We start from the raw sequence: 26,252 nt of genomic DNA on the forward strand, positions 1-26,252 counted from the left end.
GTTGCAAACAGCCCCAAATAAACCGGGTGGCTGTTTCTTTCTTTTACTTGAACTGACTTGATCCTTTCCTGAAAAAGGAAAACCATCCTCTTTTGTAAGCAGGAGAGTTCCTTCCTTAAAAATGGGAGCGGTGACAAGTGTTTGAAGTTATTCATAACTGCTCTGTGTCTGTATTTCCGTAAACACTAAGGAAATGAGTTTGGAATGCCTTCAGACGTTGAAGAACATACTTGTGTGTGTGTGGATGGGTGTGTGCGTGTGTTCATAAACATTCTGTTGCTGTTCATTCTGCGTGTTGTTCATAAACATTCAGTCACTAAGTCACATATGACTCTTTGCAACCCCTTGGGCTACAGCACACCAGGCTTCCCTGTCCACTATCTCCCAGAGTTTGCTCAAATTCATGTCCACTGAGTCAGTGATGCCATCCAACCATCCCATCCTCTGCCGCCCTCTTCTCCTTGAGCCTGTATATATACGTGTGTGTGTGCGTGTGTGTGTGTGTGTGTGTGTACTTATGTGTGTGTTTCCATCTCCTCCCAGGCCTGATCATGTTCACTGGCTGGCTGCAAGGGAAACACCTGCTCAGCATGTTCACCATCGGGGTCAGGTAAGGGTGCTGGGCCATTGCCCTTCATTTGTGCAGCAAGAGAAGGTGGGAGTTTGGGGGCAGGAACGGTGTGGGGCAGATGCAGCCTCTCCACTCCAAGCCCCAGTCCCCCGCAACGCATTGTCTGGTGGTGGGGGTGTCCAACGAACGTCAGAAAAAGGAATGACAGCTCCTCGTCCTTGTCCCCCGAGCCATGGATTTATGTCTTACTGGCTAAGTACGGACTCCAGAGCCAACCTTCAATCCTTCCCAGCATCAGGGTCTTTTCAAAGGAGTCAGTTCTGTGGAAGGATTGAAGGCGGGAGGAGGAGGGGACGACAGAGGATGAGATGGCTGGATGGCATCACTGACTCGATGGACATGAGTCTGAGTGAACTCCGAGAGTTGGTGATGGACTGGGAGGCCTGGTGTGCTGCGATTCATGGGGTCACAAAGAGTCGGACACGACTGAGCGACTGAACTGAACTGAACTGAGAAGCAGCCTGCCCAGTTTAGTTTCTGCCTTTGCCATTTGCTGGCTTCCTTGGAGGCTCAGACAGTATAGAATCTGCCTACAAAGCAGTAGACCCAGGTTTGATCCCTAGTTGGGGAGATCCCCCCAAGAAGGGAATGGCTACCCACTCCAGTATTCTTGCCTGGGAAATCCCACGCACAGAGGAGCCTGGTGGGCTACAGTCCATGGGGTCACAATGAGTCAGACATGACTGAGCGACCAACACTTTGCCACTTGCTAGCGGGGCCACCCCAGGCAAGCATCTTCACTTTCTGGTTCTCTGTGTCCTCCTCTGTAAATGAGGGTGACGTCAACCCTCCTAAGGGTGCGTGAGGATGCCCTGGTACCCCTTGCAGGTGCCTGCAGCCAAACTGAGCACAAGGTGGGTGCGTGTTCTAATTAGCATCTGGAACTCGGCCCTTGGTTTATGGAGACGGCTGCAGGAGAGGACAGAAGACAGGGCTGACGGCAGGGAGCAGAACCAGGGTCTGGGCTTTAAGCCTGGGGAACCTGCCTTCCCTGGCCTGGCGATGCTCATAAACAACTCTCCCAGCCCAGGTCCTGCTGGAGGAGCAGAGGCAGGCAGGGGGAGTTGCCACAGCTTTTCCATGGCTGCTTGGGGACACAGGCTTGTCCCAGCAGAGGGGCAACTGGTGATCTGGGATGTGAAGGAGCCACTTCAGGCCCGTGTTGGTTTCCCCGGGGTGGGACCCCCACCTTGTGTTGTCTATAAGATGGTTCAGGTGATACGTTGTTGTTCAGTTGCTCAGTTGTGTCTGACTCTTTGCAACCCCATGGGCGGTAGCACACCAGGCTTCCCTGTCCTTCACTATCCTGGAGTTTGCTCAAACTCATGTCCACTGAGTCGGTGATACCATCCAACCATCTCATCCTCTGTCTCCCCTTCTCCTCCTGCCCTCAGTCTCTCCCAGCATCGGGGTCTTTTCCAGTGAGTCAGCTCGTCACATCAGGTAGCCTAAGTATTAGAGCTTCCGCATCAGTCCTTCCAATGAATATTCAGGGTTGATTTCCTTTAGGATTGACTGGTTTGATCTCCAAAGTACTCTCAAGAGTCTTCTCCAACATCACAGTTCAAAAGTATCAAGTCTTCAGCACGCAAGCTTCTTTATGGTCCACCTGTCACATCAGTACATGGCTACTGGAAAAAAACATAGCTTTGATTATACAGACCTTTGTCGGCAAAGTGATGTCTCTACTTTTTAATATGCTATCTAGGCTTGTCATAGCTTTTCTTCCAAGGAGCAAGCATCTTTTAATTTCATGGCTGCAGTCACTGTCTGCAGTGATTTTGGAGCCCAAGAAAGTAAAATTTGTCACTGTTTCCATTTTTTCCCTCATCTATTTGCCATGAAGTAATGGGACTGGATGCCCTGATCTTCATTTTTTGAATGTTGAATTTTAAGCCAACTTTTTCACTCTCCTCTTTCACCTTCATCAAGAGGCTCTTTAGTTCCTCTTGGCTTTCTGCCATTAGGGTGGTGTCATTTGCATATCTGAGGTTATTGGTATTTCTCCTGGCGGTCTTGATTCCAGCTTGTGTTTCATCCAGCCTGGCATTTCGCATGATATACTCTGCACGTAGGTTAAATAAGCAGAGTGACAATATACGGCCTTGACGTACTCCTTTTCCAATTTTGAACCAACTCGTTCCATATCTGATTGTACCTGTTGATTCTTGACCTGCATACACGTTTCTCAGGAGGCAGGTAAGGTGGGTCTGGTATTCCCATCTCCTTAAGAATTTTCCACTGTTGTGATCCACACAGTCAAAGACTTTGGCATAGTCAATGAAGCAGAAGTAGATGTTTTCCTAGAATTCCTTTGCTTTCTCTATGATCCAGAGGATATTGGCAATTTGATCTCTGGTTCCTCTGCCTTTTCTAAATCCAGCTTATACATCTGGAAGTTCTTGGTTCATGTACTGCTGAAGCCTAGCTTGAAGGATTTTGAGAATTACCTTGCTAGCATGTGAAATGAGTGCAGTTGTGCAGAAGTTTGAACATTCTTTGGCATTCCCCTTTGGGATTGGAATGAAATCCAATACATATACCTTTTCCAGTCCTGTGGCCACTGCTGAGTTTTCCAAATTTGCTGGCATATTGAATGCATCAATTTAACAGCATTATCTTTTAGGGTTTGAAATAGTTCAGCTGAAATTCCATCACCTCCACTAACTTTGTTCAGAGTGATGCTTCCTAAGACCCACTTGACTTCCCACTCCAGGATGTCTGGCTCTAGGTGAGTGACCACACCATCGTGGTTATCTGAGTCATTAAGACCTTTTTTGTACAGTTCTGTGTATTCTTGCCACCTCTTCTTAATATCTTCTGCTTCTGTTAGGTCCATACCATTTCTGTCCTTTATCGAGCCCATCTTTGCATGAAATGTTCCCTTGGTATCTCTGATTTCCTTGAAGAGATCTCTAGTCTTTCCCATTCTGTTGTTTTCCTCTATTTCTTTGCATTGCTCGCTAAGGAAGGCTTTCTTATCTCTCCTTGCTATTCTTTGGAACTCTGCATTCAGATGGATATATCTTTCCTTTTCTCCTTTGCCTTTCACTTCTCTTCTTTTCTCAACTATTTGTAGGGCCTTATCAGACAACCATTTTGCCTTCTTGCGTTTCTTTTTCTTGGGGATGGTTTTGATCCACCTCCCATATAATGTTACCAACCTCCATCCATAGTTCTTCAGGTATTACATCTACCAGATCTAATCCCTTGAATCTCTTTGACCCCAACAGTTATGGGGTTCTCTTCCACTGTATAATCATAAGGGTTCTGATTTAGGTCATACCTGAATGGCCTAGTGGTTTTCCCTGCTTTCTTCAAATTAGGTGAATTTAGCAATGAGAAGTTCATGATCTGAGCCACAGTCAGCTCCTGGTCTTGTTTTTGCGGATTGCATAGAGCTTCTCCATCTTCAGCAAAGAATATAATCAATCTGATTTCAGTATTGACCATCTGGTCATGTCCCTGTGTAGAGTCGTCTTTTGTGTTGTTGGAAGAGGGTGTTTGCTGTGATCAGTGCATTTTCTTGGCAAAACTCTGTTAGCCTTTGCTCTGCTTCATTATGTACTCCAAGGCCAAACTTGCTTGTTATTCCAGGTATCTCTTGACTTTCTGCTTGTGCATTCCAATCCCCTATGATGAAAAGGACATTTTTTTTTTTTTGGTGTTAGTTCTAGAAGGTCTTGTAGGTCTTTGTATAACCATGCAATTCCAATTCTTTAGCACTAGTTTTTGGGGCATAGACTTGCATTACTGTGATGTTGAATGGTTTGCTTTGGAAATGAACCAAAGTCTTTCTGTCATTTTTGAGATTGCCACCCATGTACTGCATTTTGGACTCCTTCGTTGACTATGAGGGCTACTCTATGTCTACTAAGGGATTCTTGCCCACAGTAGTAGATGTAATGGTCATCTGAATTAATTTGCCCATTCTTGTCCATTCGGTCACTGATTCTTAAAATGTTGATGTTCACTCTTGCCATCTCCTGTTTGACCACTTCCAAAGGTGATATGTGGGAAATTATTTTAATATTTATTAAATATTTAATGTTGGTGAGCAAAAATTTATACTTAGTACATCAAACCCATGATGTAAACAAACTTAGATGCCCATCAATTAATGGACAGATAAGCAACATGCAGTGTATTATTATTCAGCCACAAAAAAGAGTGAAGCACTGCATTTGATACAGGGTGGTTGCCATAGAAACATGCGGCTAAGAGGAAGGCGAATGTATGGTGTGTGCTGTCGTGTCTGACTCTTTGTGACCCCCATGGACTGTAGCCTGCCAGGCTCTTCTGTCCTTGGGATTTCTCATGCTAGAATACTGGAGTGGGTTGCCATTTCCTCCTCCAGGGGATCTTCCCAACCCAGGGATGGAACACCCGTCTCCTCACTGGCAGGCAGATACGTTAGTACTGATCCACCTGGGAAGCCCAAAGAGGAGGGAACCAGACACAAATGGCCGCATAATATGACTTTGTTTTTATGAAGTGAAGTAAAAGTCGAATACTGGAGTGGGTAGACTTTCCCTTCTCCAGGGGATCTTCCTGACCCAGGAATCGAACTGGGGTCTCCTGCACTGCAGGCAGATTCTTTACCAACTGAGCTACCAGGGAAGCCCAAGAATAATGGAGTGAATAGCCTATCCCTTCTCCAGCAGATCTTCCTGACCCAAGAATTGAACCGGGGTCTCCTGCATTGCAAGTGGATTCTTTACCAACTGAACTATCAGGGAAGCCATTTGTTTTTATGAAATGCCCCAAAGAGGCAAATTCATACAGACAGAAAAAGTGCCTGCCAGGAGATGAGCTCAGGAAATAAGGAGGGACCACAGCAGTTACGGGGATTCTTTAGAGGGTGATTAAGAGGTTCGATATGACTGAGTGACTTCACTTTCACTTTTCACTTTCATGCATTGGAGAAGGCAATGGCAACCCACTCCAGTGTTCTTGTCTGGAGAATCCCAGGGATGGAGGAGCCTGGTGGGCTGCTGTCTCTGGGGTCGCACAGAGTCGGACACAACTGAAGCGACTTAGCAGCAGCAGCAGCAGCAGCAGCAGCAAGAGGTTCTAAAAGTGATTATGGTGATGGTTATACAACTCTGAATATACTAAAAACCATTGGATTGTATACTTTAGAAGGGCGAGTTTTATGATATGTGAATTACATCTTAACAAAGAAAACAGAAAGCAGGTAATTAAGAAAGCTGTTATTACAAGGATCCTTGGAGCCTTTCTAATGTATACAAAAAAAGGAAACTGTTTGCAAACAGCTGAATTGGAACTGCCATTATAGTAAGTGACAGTGGGGCACTCCCAGGGGATGGGGCATCCCGTGTGAAGTGTGGAGGCCGTGGGGGGCTGGCCAGTGTAGGCAAGAGAGCCTTGCACTGGGGGGTGGAATGCACACGTCTCTGGTACTTAGTCAAGTCCATCCGTGTATAAATGAATGGATGCCATTACCTGGCAGTTAGCAGTAGGACGAGATTCAGGTATGGGTCTTTTAACATTCCAAATGCCTCTTTTTAAATCATGGGGCACTGTGTGTATTGAGAGGCAGGCGGGCAAAGTCCACCTGTGGGCAGGTATGTGTCCTATTACAGAAGTATTCAATGACTATTTTTATTTTTTGAGGGTTTTTTTTTTTTTTTTAAAGTACTTATTTATTTGGCTGCACTGGGGCTGGGTTGCAGCATGTGGGATCTAGGTCCCTGACCGGGGATAGAACCCTGTTCCCTTGCACTGGGAGCATGGAGTCTTGCTCTGGACCACCAGGGAATCCCCCAAGGTGTTCTTTTGAATAGACAAAGTCATGATCTCAAGTTGAATAGAGTGGCCTGACTTTGTCTCCTGAGCTATGTGTGCCCTGAATGGAATAAAGGAAAACAGAACCCAGAGCTTTCGATGGCCGTTTTTCCTTGGGTCGGTATCTGAATGTTGATACACTAGGTGAGTCGGTTCTAGAATCTTCAGGAAAGTGAAGGTGGTGCAGCCAGGGTCGAGGAGGGGTGGGGCTCTGGAGGGACACGTGGCCCTGTGCATCATGGACCACTCTGCCGGGCAGGCTGGTCTCCTGATGGGGAAGCTGGAGCTTAGGCCAGCACACTTGCCACAGTTACAGGATTCTGGGAGCGGAGGAGACAGACTGCCAACGCCATGCATTCTGCTCCAAAACCAGGGTCCCGGTCAGTGCTCCGGCCACCACCCGGGCAGGACAGGGACTCTCCCCCTGCTGCCTGTGGTCCTGGCAGTTGGCTTGTTTACTTGCCCCCTACGTGTTTGCTGAGCAGCTGCTTACTGTGTACTTGCCTTGTCCACTGCTGTTGGAGCTGGACCTTGGAGTCTGCAGGCTGGAGGGGAAAGTAAACGTGAACAATTTAAGTGAATGTTAGCAAATAGTCACAACTTCTGATCAGTACTGCACAGGAGATGACAGCTGAGGGAGGGATTAAATGGGGAGATTGGAAGGGGTGACCCAGAAAAGGCAGCTGGAGGTTTCTCTGAGGAGTTGAAGCTGGAGAGATGCGGACCTGCTAGGGGTGGGGAGGGCGGGCGTTCAGACAGGGGACTGGCCGCAGGGGACTGGCAGGGCAGAGGCGTGGAGGAGGCAGCAAGCCTGGCCCATCCACGGAACCCAGAAGGAGGTGCAGCTGGCTGGGGGATAAGACCGGACGGGGTCGGGGGCTGGGGTCCCTTAGGGGCTGATCACATGGAACCTCACGGGCCCCGTTTCCTCCAGAGCCCAATCACATCCTCAGAACCCTTCTCCACGCACCGTGCGGCCATCTCTGCTCTCCTTTGGAGCAGAGAGGCGGTGGGAGGCGTGAACTGCAGCGTGTTCCGAGGCTCGGGAGGAAGGAGCAGGGGCGTGGCCGTGGACAGTGGAGTTGGAGGCGAGGGCAGGGCTTCCCGAAGAGGAGGACGCTGTAGAGCTGGGGGCCTTGGACTTGAGCGTAACTAACCTCACCACATGAGGGTCCCTGGGAGAGCTTGTCCCAAACAGATTGCAGGGACTGTGACTCAGGCTAGAGGGTGGCGGGGATGGGAGACCCTGAATTCCTAACAGGCTCCCTGGGGATACGGATGCTGTCGGTTCAGGAAGCATCAGTCTTCAGAGAAGCATCAGAGAAGTGAGGCTGTGGCTCCAGCCACCCCAGCTGGGACTCCAGCAAGAGGTGGGGCCAGGGAGGAAGGCTGGGTGCTGGAAAGGGGGCTCAGATGACTAGGTCTTTCAAAGGCTGGGTTAGGGACAGAGGGCGAGCCTCAGCTGTGAGGGGCTCCCAGAATAAGCAGAGCCTTCAGACCATGATGAATGAGAACCTCCTCCACGTGAGGATGCATCCCGACCCATGTCATCAACCATGGAGAGTTCCAAGAGCCAAAAAGACTGTTAAATAGTTCCAGGTCTGTAAGAGAATAGGCTCCTATGTCCACCCCAACCCCACCTCCCCAGGGTGATTTTTTTTTAATATTTATTTATTTATTTAGCTGTACCAGGTCTTAATTCTCTGACCAGGGATCGAACCCAGGACTCCAGCATTGGGAGTGTGGCATCTTAGCCACTGCACCACTAGGGAAGTCCCTCCCCAAGGTTATTTCTGATTTCTGGTCTTAACAGTAAACTCGAAAGAAAACCAAGTCTTTTGGTTTCACTTGTGGCTTGGGAACAACGAGGCTCTTCAGCTTTGCTTTGTTTTCCGCACTCCTTTCTTTCGTAGGCTGTGCCGGGTCTCCTAGCCGCAGCGTGTGGACTCCTAGTTGTAGCTTGTGGGATTCAGTTCTCCCATCAGGGATCAAGCCCGGGGCCCCTGCACTGGGAGCCCGGAGTCTCAGCCACAGGACCACATGGGGAGGGGACTGGCTGGGCAGAGGTATGGAGGAGGGAGCAAGGGAAGTCCCAAGACTCTTCAGTTTTTAGCAGAAGTGAAATCACTCAGAACCTCTCAATCATAAGTTAGAAATGGCAAGATAGCCAGCGTGCAAGAGATTCTCCAAAACAAATAACCCAAGAATCATCCTTTTAAAAGCTTTTTCCTGCTTCCCTCTGCTGCAGGGGACCTTCAGGATGAGCCAAGGTCCACTTGCTTTTCCTGGTCTAGCCTAATCTTTATTAGTTTGCCAGTTAATTTTTTTATTATGACAAAAGCACCCAGACACACACAATGTCCTTCCCATGCCATGTAGGAGGGAAGGGCTGGCAATAACCCTTCGCAAATGTTTGCTTAGCTGGTCTTGTCAGCCCATGCCATAAAACCAAGGAACCTTCTTGCTGTCACCATAGAAACCAGAACAGTCTCTTGACCAAACTCTGTCACCTTGGTTTATGTAACTTTCCCCTGAATGCGTCTTTGTCTCCGGGTAAAAGATCGCCGTTCATACCATATTTCCTCACTTCTAAGATGTACACTCTTTTTCACTTTTTACCTTCTCTGCAGTCAGACTGCTTCTCACAAGTGAGGTGATAAGAAAGCACTGTGTCGGTTAATAGGCAGTATTTTTCCTTTCTTTAGTGACGCACAAGATAATGGTGCCCTCTCTAATCAACAGCACCTCAGGTTTGATGAAATACTGTAGCCGTGCGTGGCTTGGCTGGATGGACATCGTCAGCCGGGCTTTCTGGTTATGGACCACCTGTGTAGAGCGCTCAGTATGTGTGAGGCCAGGGTGTGTCTGGGCTCTTGCACTTGCCATGAATTCACTCATTCCTGTGTGTTCAGCAAATATTTACTGACTACCTGCAGGCCTCTGCTGTGCAAAGGGTGAGCCCTTTGGGTGTGGTGTGGTGACGCTCACTGCACAGCTCTGCAGTCTGCCCCCACTCCAGAGCCTCCCCCATCGGTCTGCGGTCACTGGCAAGACACAACACTTGCTACAAGAAGGGGATTCTGTGCTTCCAATGCAGATTCCCAAGGGAGGAGCTCATTGGTTCAGCTTGAGTCACATGTTCTCCTCTAATCCAATCAACTGTGGAGGGTGGGGCCACGTGGTACAGAAAGAGTGGGGAGGGGGTCCTAAGGAAGTGAACAGACACCAAAACAACCTGCTAAGCCAGGCAAAGGCACCGCTGTGTTACATCATCTCCCCCAGTTTTCATGTCCTTGTCTGGTTTCTCACAGAAACTGTCTAAACCATTAGATAACCCAGGGACTTTCTGAACCCAAAAAGTCCACTTATTGTGTGATCCTGGAAATTTCTCTCAAGGGTCCAAGACTTTCATAATAGCAACAATTTAAATGCAAAAGTACTTAAACAGGCAAAATGTTGGACAGACTAATTCACACTAAAGTGTGGATGTCTGATAGGAGAACAGGGTTTTGCAGGGGGAAAGCTCAGAGCAGTGGACACTGAAGAAGGAGGCAGGTGGATCATGGGATTGGGAGCAGAGAATAGAACAGAGAGGTGGAGAACCCACAGGTGAGCGTCACCGGGCAAACACGTGATCAACATCAGCTGGACTTCACATCACATTAAGTGCGTGTTAAAGGTGACCCGTCTGGCCTTTTCCATCCAGCCTGGCTGTGGCCGCCATCCCCGAGGGCCTGCCCATCGTCGTCACAGTTACGCTGGTCCTGGGAGTGCTGCGCATGGCCCGGAAGCGAGTCATTGTGAAGAAGCTGCCGATCGTGGAGACCTTAGGTAAGGAGCTCCCGCTGGTTGAGTTCTTACAAACTGGACTGAACGGGCTTCTTGGTGCCATGATAATTCAACCTGGGTGTTTCGTAAGGCTGAGAGTTGATGGTGACGACTTCTCTCTCCCATCAACTCTGACGTCTTCCTGTCCAGGCTGCTGCAACGTCATCTGTTCCGATAAGACGGGGACTCTGACTGCCAACGAAATGACCGTCACCCAACTCGTAACATCTGATGGGCTCCACGCCGAGGTGAGTCCATGTGAATTCATAAGGTTCGAGACCAAGGAGTGCCCTGCCAGACCTTTATCTTCTCAGAGAAAGCACACAAAGTCTTCCAGAAAACAATAAGGAAGACATAAATGTGGGTTATTGGACAGTTTCCTTGCCATTAATACAAATAGCAAGAGCATGACTGATAGAAGGCAGCCACCCCCGGCTGGCATGATGCTATACCTGGTGGTTTGCACACTGTCCGCGGTTCCTTTTGCACGCCAACCACTGAGTGACTGCGACTCAGATTGTATGGGCTTCAAAGGCTAAAACATTTGCTGTCTGGCTCTATAACAAGCTTGTCCACCCCCATTCTAGAACATAAGCAGTCTTATATGCTACTATTTGGTCTTCACAGCCATAGTTTTTACTGACTGCAAGATGCCCTGTTGCAATACTGAAGTGCACTGGGTGTCTGATGAATACTTAGTTCTGCAGGGGACACGGTCATGCTTGAAGCCTTGCTCATGGTGGGACCCTGTCCTCAAGGGTGGACCCTCCCCCCAGAAAAAAGATACGTGCCAGCCAGGGGAGCGACTCTTTGCCTCCCAGGGACACCCCTATCTGCGGCTTTGCCCTGCAGGTCAGCGGAGTTGGCTACAACGGCAATGGGACTGTCTGCCTTTTACCCTCCAAGGAAGTCATTAAGCAGTTTTCCAACGTCTCGGTGGGGAAGTTAGTGGAGGTAAGCATCAAGAGTGCCGCCGTGGAGATAAACACTCGCCTTGAACAGAGCTGATGGGTTCTGTCTGCAGATAGAGACGGCAGTTGGACCGACTGGTTCTTGGTGACAACCGGGCCACACCCCAGGGGTCAGGTTATGGAAACGGCCCAGATAGAGATGGAGAGGTGGGAGGTCAGGGAAGAACTGGGAGCCCCTGCTCCCGCTGCTTGCTCCCTCCCCGCACACCCCTGCATTCACCCGTGTTCCTTTCTTAGCTGTTTCTACTTTTTCAGTTATTATTTTAAATTGAGCAATAGATCACCTGCCACAGAATTCGCCACTGCGGAGAGTACAGCTCAGTGGGTCACAGTGTGTTCGCGAGGTGGTCACCACAGTCTGATCCCAAGACCCTTCGTCACCCTGATTAGAAGGCTGTGTCCCCGTCAGCGGGGCCTCATACGCGTGACCCCCAGTCTGCCTGCCTTCCCACTCTCAGTCCTTAGGATGGCTTTGTGACAGCTAGCATTCTGCTGAGTCAGTAAATTATTGGGTTGGCTGAAAAGTACATTCAAATGTGATGGAAAAACCTGAACGAACTTTCTGGTCAACCCGGTGTTACCATGTGGCTTTTGCACAGTGGGGACTCTGGCACATTTTGAAGAGTAAATTCGTCCTTCCCTCCCACCCCAGCCCAGCCCCGAAAACTGGTCAAGCCTTCAGGGCTGGACCTTTTCACATGCCTGAGCGCGCCTGGGACCCCGACGGGTGCAGCTCCAAATACTAACAAATGACCTTCAGAAACCCCTCCCTGCTTTGCAGGCAGGCTGTGTTGCCAACAATGCCATCATCAGAAAAAACACCGTGATGGGGCAGCCGACAGAGGGCGCCTTGGTGGCCTTGGCAATGAAGGTAGGAGGTCTGTGCTGTCCGCGTGGGCAGTTCTTTCACTGGGAGCCGGATTAGTAGCGGGATTCAAAGTCCTGTCTGAGTGAGGCAGGTCCTCACGTGGCCGGGTCCTCTTCCTTAAAGGACACCAGTCATACCGGAATCAGCTCCCCCAATGACCTCATCTTAACATTGTCACACCTGCAAAGACCTTATTTCCACATCAGACCCCATCACAGGCCCTGGGGAGTTAGACCTTCAATGTGTCTTTAGGGATACACGTAACCCATGACACACTCTTCATTCAGTCGCTCAGTCACGTCCAACTCTTTGCAACCCCATGGACTGCAGCATGCCAGGCCTCCCTGTCCATCACCAACTCCCAGAGTTTACTCAAACTCCTGTCCATTGAGTCGGTGATGCCATCCAACCATCTCATCCTCTTTTGTCCCCTTCTCCTCCCACCTTCAATCTTCCCCAGCATCAGGGTCTTTTCAAATGTCAGTTCTTTGCATCAGGTGGCCAAAATATTGGAGTTTCAGCTTCAGCATCAGTCCCTCCAATGAACACCCAGGACTGACCTCCTTTAGGATTGACTGGTTGGATCTCCTTGCAGTCCAAGGGACTCTCAAGAGTCTTCTCCAACACCACAGTCCAAAAGCATCAAATCTTCGGCGCTCAGCTTTCTTTATAGTCCAACTCTCACATCCATACGTGACTACTGGAAAAACCATAGCTTTGACTAGATTGACCTTTGTTGGCAAAGTAACGTGTCTGCTTTTTAATATGCTGTCTAGGTTGGTCATAACTTTTCTTCCAAGGAGCAAGCGTCTTTTAATTTCATGGCTGCAGTCTCCATCTGCAGTGATTTTATAGCCCCCCCAAATAAAGTCTCTGACTGTTTCCATTGTTTCCCCATCTATTTGCCACCAAGTGATAGGACCAGATGCCATGATCTTAGTTTCCTGAATGTTGAGCTAAGCCAACTTTTTCACTTTGCTCTTTCACTTTCATCAAGAGGCTCTTTAACTCTTCTTCCCTTTCTGCCATAAGGGTGGTGTTATCTGCATATCTGAGGTTATTGATATCTCTCCCAGGAATATTGATCCCAGCTTATGTTTCATCCAGCCCAGCATTTCTCATGATGTGCTCTGCATATAAGTTAAATAAGCACCCTCTTAGGAGGCTTTTAAGGTGTTTTTCCCCTAATCACTCCCTCCATGAGATTTTTTTTTTAAGATTTTTTTTTAAAAATATGGGCCATTTTTAAAGTCTTCATTGAATTTGTTACAACATTGCTTTTGGTTTTATGTTTTGGTTTTTTGGCCTCGAGGTACGTGAGTTCTTAGCTCCCCAATCAGGGATGGAACCCACACCCCTTTCTTTGAAAGGTGAAGGCCTAACCACTGAGCCACCAGGGAGGTTCCCACCACCCTTCCCTGGTGGCTCAGACAGTAAAGAATCTGCCTGCAATGCGGGAGACCTGGATTTGATCCCTGGGTCAGGAAGGTTCCCTGGAGGAAGCATGGCAACCCACTCTAGTATTCTTGCCTGGAGAATCCCATGGACAGAGGAGCCTGGCGGGCTACAGTCCATGGGGTCACAAAGAGTCGGACATGATTGAGCAACTAACACAGGCAGGAGTACAGGTATTTAATGTCACAGATGTACTACATGTCTGTTCCTATACTGTATGCGTTTTTTTGTGTGTGCTTTATACATAAAAGGACTAGATTTTTTCACCCCTTAAGGACCCATTTTCACCCCGTGAGTGGGCAGTGGGATGCATTAGGGTTGGTTTACATCTGGGGAAGTAGAGGCTCAGACCTGTCCAGGAACTGACCTGAAAGCATCAGAGATCAATTGAACGTCACTGGCAGGGACCCGAGGGCTGGCCGCCCGCACACACTCCCAGGGGCTCCTTCTGCCAGCTCTTCAAGTCTGAAACATTCCTCCTGGCAGAAACCCCATGGCCTTTCTCCGTGACCTAAACGCTTGGATTTCTCATCTGCCCGAGGTGGTTTGAATAATGAATAATTTAAATGGACAGAGCTTTGCATAGAGATTGGTTTAGGATGACTCACTGAAAACATCCCATTTATTATCCCAGATGGACTTAGGCGATATTAAAGATTCATACATCCGAAAGAAAGAGATCCCGTTCAGTTCGGAGCAGAAGTGGATGGCAGTTCAGTGCAGCTCCAAGAATGAGGTGAGGTTGTCTCTCTGCCCCCTTCCAGCCCCCACCCCAGCAAAGCAAAATGCAGAGGTCAGGAGATGAGTTTCAAGTTCCCAGCTGCTTCTATGACATCCGAAGATGTGAAAATACAGTTGATGGCGATGAAAGCTCTGAGTATCTTGGGGCCACTTTCGAGATTGTCTTCTGAATCTCTGGTCCTCAAAGTGGGGTCCCAGACCAGCAGCAGCATCTCCTTGGAATTTGTTTGAAATGCAGATTCTCAGGCTGTACCCCAGACTCAGCATCAGATGTTCCAGGGGTGGAGTCCAGTCGTCTGTGTTTGCTGGGGGTTCTGATGCAAGTTCAGGTATGAGACTCAGCGGCCTGCAGTACAGTGACTGAGTAATTCCTACCAGAGTGACTACAGGCTCCTACTGATGACGCTGAGCCCGTTGCTAACTTGGGCTCCTTTTGTCACATTGCTGCATGCTGGGTTCTTTACACGTATGAGCTCATGTAACTGTTGCAATGGGGGAACGATCCGGGACGCACCCCTCGTGCCCACCATAGACGGATGACCTCACGTGTGTGTGCACATGTATGTTCTAAGCCACCAAGGGGAATATGTACCAAGCTCTTACCAGCTATCCCTGGGTGAGACAGCCCACCCTATCTTCCCCCTCCCCTTTTTTTACATTTTCTGTAGCTTTTCAGATCTTCTACTGAAAAACAAAAACAAAAACAAAAAAAAAAACAAAAAACCTTTTCTTTCTCTTTAAAAAGATTTTTATTGCCTTCCACCTTTTGCTCCAAACTTTCTGCTCTTGCTGGAACCTGCCATGTCTTGTCTATGCTGAGATTTTCCATCTCATTCACGGTGGCAAGCAGCTCGGCCAGCTTATCCCAGGTCTTTGCCGTGAGTGGACGAGTATAATACAGATTCCCGGTACTTAAGAGGCGTTCTGGACTTTTTTCAATGTTGTAATACCTTCAAATCTTATTTTCCCCCTAAGGCAATGATAATATATTTTCATTGAAAAAAAAAAAGATAGAAATGTGACTTAAAAAGTGGACCCTTCTGACAATCCTGCCCCTTTTCTCTTTCTGCCCACCGCCCATCCCCACTATGCCCCTCAGCAGTCAGAGATCGAGCCTTCCAGAGTCTGCAGGTGCAGGTAGCAACATGTGGGGTGGTAGTTTCTAAAGAAGGTCCTGCTGTGTATAGTGTGTTATCTGTTCTTTTCCCTTAAATGATGTCTGGGACAGCTTTCCGTGTCAGTGCATACAAGTGCCTTCACTGTCTACCATGAGCAAGTGGGCGCTGTGCTAGGGCTGGGGTCATACTGACAAGGCACCTGCCACCTGGAGCTTACGGTCTAGGGGAGACAGAGCCTAACAGATACACCAGAAAAGGGTCAGCTGCTCGTTTGGGTTCATCCTCATAAGCCAAGTTCATGGTGCCTCCCTCGCTCGGAAGTCTCCCTGAACTGGACACCTAGGAGTCAGTCACACATGTAAAAGCTGGGATATGACCAGTTCATGAAACATGTGGATGCTCTGAGCAACAACTGACCAGGGGCCCTGATGCAGGGGGCGGGTGTCCGGGTCACAGATCAGCCCTCTCTGGGCTGCGTGTGGTTCCATCACATGGACTTCCTGTAACTTCTCTTCCCGGTGGGGTCATTTATCCCAGACCATCATCATTAACTGAAACAGATCAATGACCCCACTGTGAACACCTCCGTGTGGACAAGGTGATGGTCACCAGGAGCTGAAGCAGGCAGTGACTGCCAATGTTTTTCCCTCTGTATTTTCCAAGGAGCGGGAAGATATGTACTTCATGAAGGGGGCCTTTGAGGAGGTGATTCGTTACTGCGCCATGTACAACCATGGGGGCATCCCCCTGCCGCTGACGCCCCAGCAGCGAGCCTTCTGCCAGCAGGAGGAGAAGAAGATGGGATCCCTGGGCCTGCGAGGTCAGTGGCTGTGTTCCCAGCCCTATGCTGAGTCCGCACAGGATGCTGACTTCTCAAGGGTCATAACGCATGGTCCCTGGTCAACACGATAATGATCAGAGGGGCGTCAGGTAGAGCGCTGATGGGGGAAAAGCCAGGGTGGACCCTCCTGGGCAGATGAAACATAGGACGCCCTCCACATCCTAGCTGCCAGATGACACCCGTTAACCCAGATGTACCTCGTATGTGCGAGGAGAGGTCCTGAGTTTTCTAAGACATGTGAACAGGCCGCCCCAGAAACGTTGATTTTCCTAATTGGTCATCTTGCTCAAGGCCTGCTTTCAGGAAAAGCCACGGTTCTTGTAAATGAACAGACATTTCATTTCTTGGCCATTTCCAGCTTGCTGCACCAGAGCCGACACCTTCCCTGATGGGCTGAACATTAAGTCAGACTCCCTGCTGTCATGTGCCAGCCTGTCTGTTATCAGAGAAAGTGTCTAAAAACACTCTGGAACATGTGTACTCCCTCAGGGGAAACTGAGCAGCGTTGGCTTGCTATATTGGTTTCAATTGCCTTAGTTTTTCTTTTCAGGGGGCAGGAATTATAAATTGCTAGTAGCTCACTGACAAGTGTTGAAGGTGAGGATGTGGCAGATCTCTGGGACAGAGGTTAGCAGGGCAGGTAGGAAGGGAGGCATGGCACCCAAATCACTGACACACACCCCCAGCATCTTCGGCACACACCCCCTGCATCTCTGGTACACGCTCCCAGCATCACCGGTACACGCCCCCAGCATCACCGGTACACATCCCCAGCATCACCGGCACACACCCCCTGCATCTCTGGCACACGCCCCCAGCATCACTGGTACACATCCACAGCATCCGTCTCCAGCATCACTGGTACACACCCCCTGCATCCCTGGCATACACTCCCTGCATCACTGGTACCTGTCCCCAGCATCACTGGTACACACCCCCTGCATCCCCGGCACACGCCCCCTGCATCTCCAGCACACACCCCCTGCATCTCCGGCACACGCTCCCAGCATCCCCGGCACACGCCCCCAGCATCACTGGTACACACCCCCTGCATCCCCAGCACATGCCCCCAGCGTCACTGGTACATGTTCCCAGCATCACTGGTACACGCCCCCTGCATCTCTGGCACATGCCCCCAGCATCACTGGTACACGTTCCCAGCATTACCGGTACACGCCCCCTGCATCTCCGGCACACTCCCCCAGCATCATTGGCGCATACCCCCTGCATCTCTGGCACACGCTCCCTACATCACTGGTACACATCCCCAGCATCACTGGTACACGTCCCCTGCATCTCCAGCACACACCCCTGCATCTCCGGCACACTCCCCCAGCATCACCGGCACACACCCCCTGCATTTCTGGCACATGCCCCCCAGCATCACTAGTACATGTTCCCAGCATCACTGGTACATGTTCCCAGCATCACTGGTACACGCCCCCTGCATCTCTGGCACATGCCCCCAGCATCACTGGTACACGTTCCCAGCATTACCGGTACACACCCCCTGCATCCCCGGTACACGCCCCCTGCATCACTGGTACATGTCCCCAGCATCACTGGTACACGCCCCCTGCATCACTGGTACACGTCCCCAGCATCACTGGTACGCACCCCCTGCATCTCCAGCACAGTTTGATGACTGAGGGGTCACAGCTGAAACTTCTTGGCCACAGCCTCCCTCCAGTATCAGTAAGGTGACACAGTAAGGTCAGTTCTCACAGCACCCTCCTCAGAACATCGTCCCGAGCTGGGCCTGGCTTCTGTGCTGCTGAAACATGGTCCTCTCACCTGTGTTCCTCCCGCACACTTTTCGTGACTTGGTAGCTGCCACCCCAAGTCTGCTGGCAGTGACCGAGAAGGGCAGAGCAATTATAGACAGCAGGCTGTCGAAACATCCCGTGTGCCAGCCCGCAGACGTTCTCCTGGCCGCTTCCCTTGGGTGGGACACCGCTGCCGGTGGACAGGGTCCCGTTTCTCATGGGACGTGTTGTCACTGGCCCTGCTCCCCATCTTGGGTGAGCTGTCAAAAGCTGCTGCCCTGCATGGGCCTGAGGACCACTGAGAATACCTTCCCTTCCCACTGTGGTCCAGGCACTTAGGGCCCAGCCCCTCGCGGATGGGGTGGGGGCCGGGCCGACTGGGGACGAAAGTTTTCCAAACCTTCCTGCTCTGTCCACAGTGCTGGCCCTGGCCTCCGGGCCCGAGCTGGGGAAGCTGACGTTTCTGGGTCTCATCGGAATCATCGACCCTCCCAGGGCTGGCGTGAAGGAAGCAGTCCAGGTTCTCTCGGAGTCGGGCTTGTCCGTGAAGATGATAACGGGGGATGCTCTGGAGACGGCCTTGGCGATAGGTACCCGGGGAGGGCTGGAGGGCACGGGCCACCACCAGCGCTTATTCCTCGAGGGACCTGGTCAGCAGAGCTCACGCCTGCCTTCCACGTGCTAGGGAGAGATTTCTGAGGCTCAAGGACCCACATCCCACCGCCCGAGTGGGTGTTTGTCTCTCAAACGTCAGCAGGTTCTCCCAAAGAGGGAAGGACGTCAAGCGCACTGAGAAGCTTCTGTGTGCTCGGGCTGTCCGTCCACCCACGATCACACCTCATCTCCACAGGCCCAGTCTGCCTTGTGCCACTAGCCATGTGCCCTGAGCAAACCAGTGAGCCACTCTGACCCTCAGGCTCTTCCTCGGCAGAGGACCAGCTCCCCCCTCCTCCTCCTACTGCGTTTATTACTGTTGGGAGGGGTGTCGCACCTTGGTCTTCTTCCCCCTCTTGTCTTGAGGCAGCCTGGCACTGGGGGAAGATCTCAGACTCTGGAATCAGACAGAAAGAACCATGGCAGGTCCAGTCTTAGCACTTACCTGCCCTGTGACCTTGGGAAAACCACCTCCCTCTCAGTTGCCTCATCTCTAAAGTGGGGGTCATAAGGCCTTTGTTGCCAGTTTGTTCTGTGGATGGAATTAAGGTCACATACCGTAGCAGGTGGGGCCAGGGGTAAAGAGTCAGCCTGCAGTGCGGGAGACGCAAGAGACGCAGATTCAGTCCCTGGGTCAGGAAGACCGCCTGGAGAAGGGAGTGGCAACCCGCTCCAGTATTCCTGCCTGGAGAATCCCATGCACAGAGGAGCCTGGCGGGCTGCAGTCCACAGGGCCGCAGAGTCAGACACGACTGAGGGCACGCACAGCATAGCAGCATAGCTCTCCAACTGGAGCAGTGGTGGTTTTGTTCTTGTTTCTCCCAGTGGCCAAGGAAGGGCCAGATGTCAGGCAGGCGCAGTGAGGGGTGAGGGCAGGGACCACAGGCTCAGGCCCTCAGAAGGGACCATCCCCTTCCCGTCCCAGGAAGGAACGTCGGTCTGTGCAATGGGAAGCTGAGCGCCATGTCCGGGGAAGAGGTGGAAAGCGCCGAGCAGGGAGAGCTGGCCGAGCACATCGGGAAGGTGGGGTCCCCCTCCGGGGCTCGCCGGCGGGGGCAGGGCGGGGCTGCCCGGTCCTCAGCACTGATGCTCCGTCCTCTCCGGCTCCGGCTCCAGGTGTCCGTCTTCTACAGGACCAGCCCAAAGCACAAACTCAAAATCATCAAGGTCAGTCATGCGCCTCTTCTGGTCCCTCGGGGCACAGCTCGAGGTGGGTAGGGGGCGGGTGGCGGCTCTGCTCACGGGTGGCCCAGTGGGGGCCCCAGGGCAGCTGCCCCGGCCTCTGGGGAGAGGAGAACTGGGGAGGCCCTGTGCTGCGTCCACCAAAGGCAGGGAGTGGGAACTGGGTGGTGGAAAGGGAGGAATGCAGAGGCCAGCCTTGGTTAGTCGGGTGCTTCTTGGTGTATTAATTTGGTGTATTAACTCCAGGCCTTAGTTTCCTCATCTGTAAACTGGGGAGAATGTGAGCAATACCAGCTAATTCACAAGGCAGGAGAGAAGAGGGTGAAATGAAGCCAGCCCGTGAAGCCTTTACAGCTGCCTGGCCCACAGCAGTGCCCAGGAAGAGCTGGTGTGACGGTGCTTCAAAAACAAGAGGGCTGGAGTGAGAGGCTCCTGCAGACATGTGCTTTTCCTGCACACGGATGCTTTGAAAGTTGCTCTTTAACGCTTGTGTTTTTCTCTTCTGTGTTACTTGGTGGTTTTTTAGTTCTACAGAATGAGTCTCTGTGCCAGTCATTCTTCAAAGAAAATATTAATACCTATTGGGCACGACATGGATTCACATGGGGACAAACTGATTATTCTTTGTTAATGGTTGTCAACTGAAAAAAATCAAGCACACCGTGGGAGTTTTGAGTTTTACTTGAGGCAGAATGAGGACGATAGCCCAGAGACAGCACCTCAGGTAGCGCTGAGGAACCGCCCCAGAGCGGGGAGGACAGATGGAGGGACTCTGTGACACCAGACATGCAACTCTGGTGCCGTGCTGACGGCACACGTTATAGCGGAGGCTTGGTGCTAGTCACGAGGAGCTGATGTCTCTGTTGATGACTTTTTAGTGCTTTTCTGGATATGAAAGGATGTAAGAATCGAGGCTTGTAACATCCGCCCCTGAAAATAGCCTGTTCTGTGGGTTTCTCCCTCCCTCCTCATCTACACCCTGAGCTGCTTTTGGGGTGTGTGGAAGGTCAGCGGCTGCAGTGGCTGGTTACTTCATCCTTGTAGAAGCAGGTGGCCAGTTTTTGTTGTCATGGTGACGGATGACACAGGCACTGTCCCCTCTGTGGTCTTAGTTTAGGGCTCACCACAGCCCTGAAAAGGAGGGGCTGTGATCCCACTTTGCAGATGGAAAAGCTGAGGCCGAGAGGGTCATGGCTCGCCTGATGTGGAGGGAGATGAGGGGCGATGGCAGAGAAGGGTCTGGAAGGCAGGTGCTCAGGCTGCAGCCCCCCTCTCCCCGGGCTCCTCTTTCTGAAGGCTCTGCAGGAGACAGGGGCGATTGTGGCCATGACCGGGGACGGAGTGAACGACGCGGTCGCCCTGAAGTCGGCGGACATCGGCATCGCCATGGGGCAGACGGGGACGGACGTCAGCAAGGAGGCCGCCAACATGATCCTGGTGGACGACGAGTTCTCGGCCATCATGTAAGCCGGCCTTCGGGTGGTTCCTTAGTCACAGAAACACCTGGGGTGGCGGCCCCCTGCTCTGCTGCGGTGGGTGTACACGGCGTCCCCAGGCCCACCCCACGGAAAGCAGGGTCAGGGGCCCGTTCTCTTGGGTGAATCGCCGAGGGGCAGGAGGCACTTTGGGAGTCCTGGGTGAGGGCTGGGGTCCCAGGCCTTGGATGAGAGAATGATCTGTGTGCAATCTTCAGACAGAAGGGTGATCGTGGCTCGGGGACCCGTCCCCAGGGGCTGGTGACACCTATTGGGACATCCCCCTCCTCTACCACTCCCGAGAATGCCAGCAAGGAGACCATCGCTTCCTTTAGCAACCAACAGAGCTGGCTGACCCTTCCCACCCTGCCGTCTTTGTCAGTAAACGCTTTCTCCTCTCTCGCAGGAACGCAGTGGAGGAAGGCAAGGGGATCTTTCATAACATCAAGAACTTTGTCCGCTTTCAGCTGAGCACGTAAGTCCAGGCCGGCGCCCCCTAGTGGCCGGGTCTGGGAGCAGCTGGTGACCTGCCGTGTGTGTGCCCTGCAGGAGCATCTCGGCCTTGAGCCTCATCACGCTGTCCACCGTGTGCAACCTGCCCAACCCCCTCAACGCCATGCAGATCCTGTGGATCAACATCATCATGGACGGGCCGCCGGCGCAGAGGTGAGGCAGTGGGCTGGCAGGGACACACGACAAGGGGTACACACCGAGCACGGGAGGAGGCATCTGGTGGGCTGGCCAGGCAGTGGCAAACTCTCTGCCTCAAAGGCTCTCCCTGGGCTACCTGCATTCTGGTCACTGCCTCCAAGAAGTCCTCCCTGATTACCCTGGCAGCAGCCTCCTCCCTCCCAGCCACTTTACCCTGCTTTATTTTTGCCTAGAGGGGAAACTATTTCATTGTTTATCTGATCATAATCCATCTCCCCTGTAGGATGTCAGCTTTGTGGGGGAAGGCTTTGTTCCCTGCAGGGTCCTCGGCTCTGCAGTGGTGCTCGGCACACAGCAGGCACTTAGGGAATTAGTGGCTGGATGAGTGAGAAGAGGATGTGAGGCCAGCAGAGTGACACAGGAGGCAGGATGGGCTCTGGAGGTGGGGAGGCCTGTGTGAGCATGCGAGGGGCTTCCCTGTGTCTGAGCACAGGGTAGGTGGGGCCACTGAAGTGTTACTATTACTGATCTAATCATCGCCAGTGACAGCTTCATTCCCCCCATGGCCAGAGGCTTCCCTCTTCTCCATGCTCTTCCTGGGAACGGGGTGCGAGCACAGATGGACCCCAGCGTGTCTGCCTAGGAGGGGTCTCCCCCAGCGTGCTACCTCCTTGGTGTCCCCACACCGCCCTGCTGGCTGATCCTATTTCAGAGTTGGCTGAAGGCAGGCTGAAGGCAGATCCCATTTCTCCAGGCCAACTGGGACGAGGCCAGGCCCCAGATGGGGAGGCCCATCACCTCCAGGCCCAGGTGATGGGGTGGCCAGGCGCTGTTCAGGATCCTTAGGTTGGCCGAGGGCGGGCTTTTCTATGGCCCCGCAGGTGGAGGACCTGCAGGGCTGTCCACGGGGTCCAGGCCGTGAGGGGTACCCAGGAAGGAACCGAGGGGAGCTGGGTGATGAGGGAGGGGGCAGAGGACCAAGACGACCTGGAGGCGCTGCACACGCCCGTCCAGGCCTTCGACGTGGACCCTGGCGCGTCACTTCACCATGACCTTGTGCATTCGACTTCTGCACGTCTCTTCAGTGGTTTATTTCAAAGTGTCCGGTTTTGTCCCGAGCAGCCTGGGTGTGGAGCCGGTGGACAAGGACACACTCCGGCAGCCGCCGAGGAACGTCAAGGACCAGATCCTGAGCCGAGCCCTTGTCCTGCGGATCCTCCTCTCGGCCACCACCATCATCAGCGGGACCCTCTTCATCTTCTGGAAGGAGGTGAGGGCGTCCTCGCGGGCTCAGTTAGGCACGGCGGTCAGGCCCCGCCCCCGGGGCTCAGGCTTCATGGGGTGTGGGCGGAGGTGGCAGAGAAAGAAGGGGACCCGGTGCCTCTCCGGCTTGCTGTTACCCCTGGGAAACAACCTCAGCTCTGAGAGAGACTCCTGTTTTAGTCCCAGGAGGTGGCTATTTGGGAGACCTTACCTTTTTTAAAAACTTTTATCTTGGAGTACAGCTGATTCACCAGTTGTGTTAGCCTCAGGTGTACAGCAAAGTGGTTCAGTCATACATACATTCATTCCTCCTTTTTCAGATTTTTTTTTTTACCTTATAGTTTATTATAGGATATTGAGTAGAGTTCCCGTGCTGTATACAGTAAGTCCTTATATATAAATTCATCCTAAAGTCCCAATTTATCCCTCCACATTTCCCCTTTGGTAACCATTAAGTTTGTTTTTGAAGTCTGCAAGTCTGTTTCATTAATGAGTTCATTTGAATAATTTTTTTTTAGATTCCACACCCAGCAATATCATATTTGTCTTTCTCTGTCCGACTTAGGATGGTCATCTCTAGGTCCATCCATGTTGCTGTCAATGGCATTATTTCATTCTTTATGGCTGAGTAATAGTCCATTATATATAACATATATGCACATACACACCACACCTTCTTTATCCATTCCTCTGCTGATACGAACATCAGGGTACATGTATCTTTTCAAATTGTGATTTTCTCCAGATATATGCCCAGGAATGGGACTGCTGGATCTTAAGGTAATTCTATTTTTAGTTTTTTAAGGAACTTCCATACTGTTCTGCATAGTGGCTGCACTAATTTACATTCCCATCCACAGTGTAAGAGGGCTGCCCTCCTCCATACCTTCTCCAGTGTGTACAGACTTCTTGATGATGGGCATTCTGACTGGTGGGAGGTAGTATCTGATTGTAGTTTTGATTTACATTTCTCTAATAATTAGCAATGTTGAGCATATTTTCATGTGCCTCTTGGCCATCTATCTGTACGTTGTCTTTGGGAAAATGTCTATTTGGTTCTTCTATCCATTTTTTTATTGGGTTTTTTGTATATTTTGGAGACTGATCTGTTATTGGTTGCTTCAGTTGAAAATATTTTCTCCCATTCTGAGGGTTGTCTTTTCATCTGCTGATGACTTCCTTTGCTGTGCAAAATTGTTTTCTTTCTTGAAATACAGAATTTTAGAAACTAAAGTAGAAAAAAAAAAATCCTGTCAAGAAATACCAGGTGGAAAATGCGGGCTTTCAATAAAATGAAATTTTAGGGCAACAAAAGTCTAAAAGGCCACGAAAGAGAAATAGCCCTGCTGTGATTTGAACAATGGCTACTTATATTTTTTGGCACTGTCACGCGGAATCTGGATCTTTCCCTGCATTCCACACAGAGCGTGCACAACACAACAGCTTTATCATAAAATGCCTGCTTGTTACACACATTTTAGGTCAAGCTACCGCCAGAAACAAATCAATAGCAATACATCAGGGACCGAGCAATCTCAGTGGTGGGTGACGTTGCAGAATTCTGCCAAATGAAGGAACATACTAGGCTGCGAGCAAAGCAAATGGGGGAGTTAAGAAAGGAAATATTTTAAATGTTAGTAATTAATTCAGACATTGTACTATCTCCAAAGAGATTAGTGCACTGGCAAAGGGTTCCGAGCACAGTGGAGGGCTGTGGGCAGCACGCACCAAGAACACCCAGCCTTGGTGGGGAGCGGTGGTCTTCCCAGTCACTCCCTTTTGCCAGAGGTCCAGAAAGAACTGGCAGCACCATCACCCTGCCTGCTGAGCCTCCACTCTAAGCGGCAAACTGTAAGGCAAGAGAGGAGTCCCCAAGGGGAGCAGAGATCACTGTAAGCTTCTAAGACAGGAAGATGGGCCATGAGTCCCATTCAAATCCCAGAGATGGGGCCAAGTCCCCAGAAGTAGCTGTGGAGACTTGAAAACTGGACACTCCTCATTGCATAGAAATATCAAGGACAACTGGAAAAGTCCTCAGAGAAATGTTCCGTGAGAATCCAGCTCTTGGAAGCAGCACTAAAACATCCACTTTACCGGTGTCAGACAGACATGTAGTGGGACGCTGCAGCGTAGCTCAGGGAGCTCAGCTCTGTGATGACCTAGACAGGTAGGATGGTGGTGCAGGAGGGAGGCAGCATGTGCCTACTCATGGCCGATTCACGGCGCTGTACGGCAGAAATCAACACTGTTCAGCAATTACCCTCCAATTAAAAACACATGGGAAAAACTTCAAGCTCTTTGACTCAGGGTCTCAGGGCTGGAAAGCAACCCTCTATTCATCCAGGCAACGACGCCTCTTGCATCTCAGCAGGAATGAGGTGGGTCAAGGACACTAAACTGGCTTTACGAAGCAACAGACTTACCTTTTGGACCGAGGTCTGCTGGGCCTGAGGGTCAGCCAGCCCTGGGAGGCCTGGGCCAGCAGCTGCCAAAGCTTCCAGGTGCGGGCCCTTCCTTCCGGGACGTCAAACTCACAAAAGCCCCTGCTGTGTTACATTTCGCACTCTGAAGCAAGTTTACTGAGGCCCCACGTGTTTATTTCCGTTGTTACTTCCATTGAGGAGCATCAGAGAAAGTGTTGCTGTGGTTTATGTCAAGTGTTTTTCCTGTTCTCCTCTCGGATTTTTACAGTATCCAGTCTTACATTTACATCTTTAATCCATTTTGAGTTGATCTCTGTGTGTGGTGTTAGAGAATGTTCTGATTTCACTCTCTTACCTATAGCCATCCAGTCTGAAGAGACTGTCTTTTCTCCTCTGTAGGCAGGGGGGTCTTTCCATGGGTCACCTTTCTGTGGCCCCGCAGGTTCAGGCACCCCTGTGCTGAGAGCGCCAGTGACCTAGGTAGAGAATCGGGCAGGCGTGTGAGGCAGGCACCCTGGGTGCAGGAGAGGGGCTGGCCGGGACGCTGGATCACCCCCACTTCTCAGCTTTTCTCGAG

The 26,252-nt window shown here is 51.1% G+C and overlaps 2 protein-coding genes and 1 long non-coding RNA gene across 16 annotated transcripts in view; 1 reads left to right on the forward strand and 2 right to left on the reverse strand.

Annotated features, from left to right (window-relative positions):
• ATP2C2 (ATPase secretory pathway Ca2+ transporting 2) overlaps nt 1-26,252 on the forward strand; it is a 100,230-nt gene that overhangs the window by 71,492 nt on the left and 2,486 nt on the right. For all 13 annotated transcript variants that reach the window (XM_086350123.1, XM_086350130.1, XM_086350126.1 and 10 more), the window contains 14 exons: nt 544-610; nt 10,146-10,270; nt 10,418-10,515; nt 11,120-11,221; nt 12,020-12,109; nt 14,196-14,297; nt 16,084-16,240; nt 18,447-18,617; nt 19,607-19,704; nt 19,798-19,848; nt 21,160-21,326; nt 21,745-21,813; nt 21,888-22,004; nt 23,112-23,259. In XM_086350123.1, the coding sequence (XP_086206249.1) occupies nt 544-610; nt 10,146-10,270; nt 10,418-10,515; nt 11,120-11,221; nt 12,020-12,109; nt 14,196-14,297; nt 16,084-16,240; nt 18,447-18,617; nt 19,607-19,704; nt 19,798-19,848; nt 21,160-21,326; nt 21,745-21,813; nt 21,888-22,004; nt 23,112-23,259 (1,562 nt within the window). The remainder of the gene's footprint in view (nt 1-543; nt 611-10,145; nt 10,271-10,417; nt 10,516-11,119; nt 11,222-12,019; nt 12,110-14,195; nt 14,298-16,083; nt 16,241-18,446; nt 18,618-19,606; nt 19,705-19,797; nt 19,849-21,159; nt 21,327-21,744; nt 21,814-21,887; nt 22,005-23,111; nt 23,260-26,252) is intronic.
• On the reverse strand, nt 15,028-18,451 carry LOC147353025 (uncharacterized). The gene is made up of 2 exons (XR_015145313.1): nt 17,879-18,451; nt 15,028-15,272 (listed from the first exon to the last, which is right to left on the reverse strand). It is a non-coding gene; the product is annotated as an uncharacterized LOC147353025 (long non-coding RNA).
• MEAK7 (MTOR associated protein MEAK7) overlaps nt 23,574-26,252 on the reverse strand; it is a 34,518-nt gene continuing 31,839 nt past the window's right edge. For both annotated transcript variants that reach the window (XR_015145311.1, XR_015145310.1), the window contains exons 7-8: nt 24,981-26,151; nt 23,574-24,480 (exon numbers count right to left, since the gene is read on the reverse strand). The gene's annotated coding sequence lies outside the window, so the exon portion shown is untranslated. The remainder of the gene's footprint in view (nt 24,481-24,980; nt 26,152-26,252) is intronic.

This window comes from Bos grunniens, chromosome 18 (genome assembly GCF_055505025.1).
Source record: "Bos grunniens cultivar Pamir isolate PY7600 chromosome 18, Bosgru_T2T1.0, whole genome shotgun sequence".
Classification (NCBI taxonomy): Eukaryota; Metazoa; Chordata; class Mammalia; order Artiodactyla; family Bovidae; genus Bos; species Bos grunniens.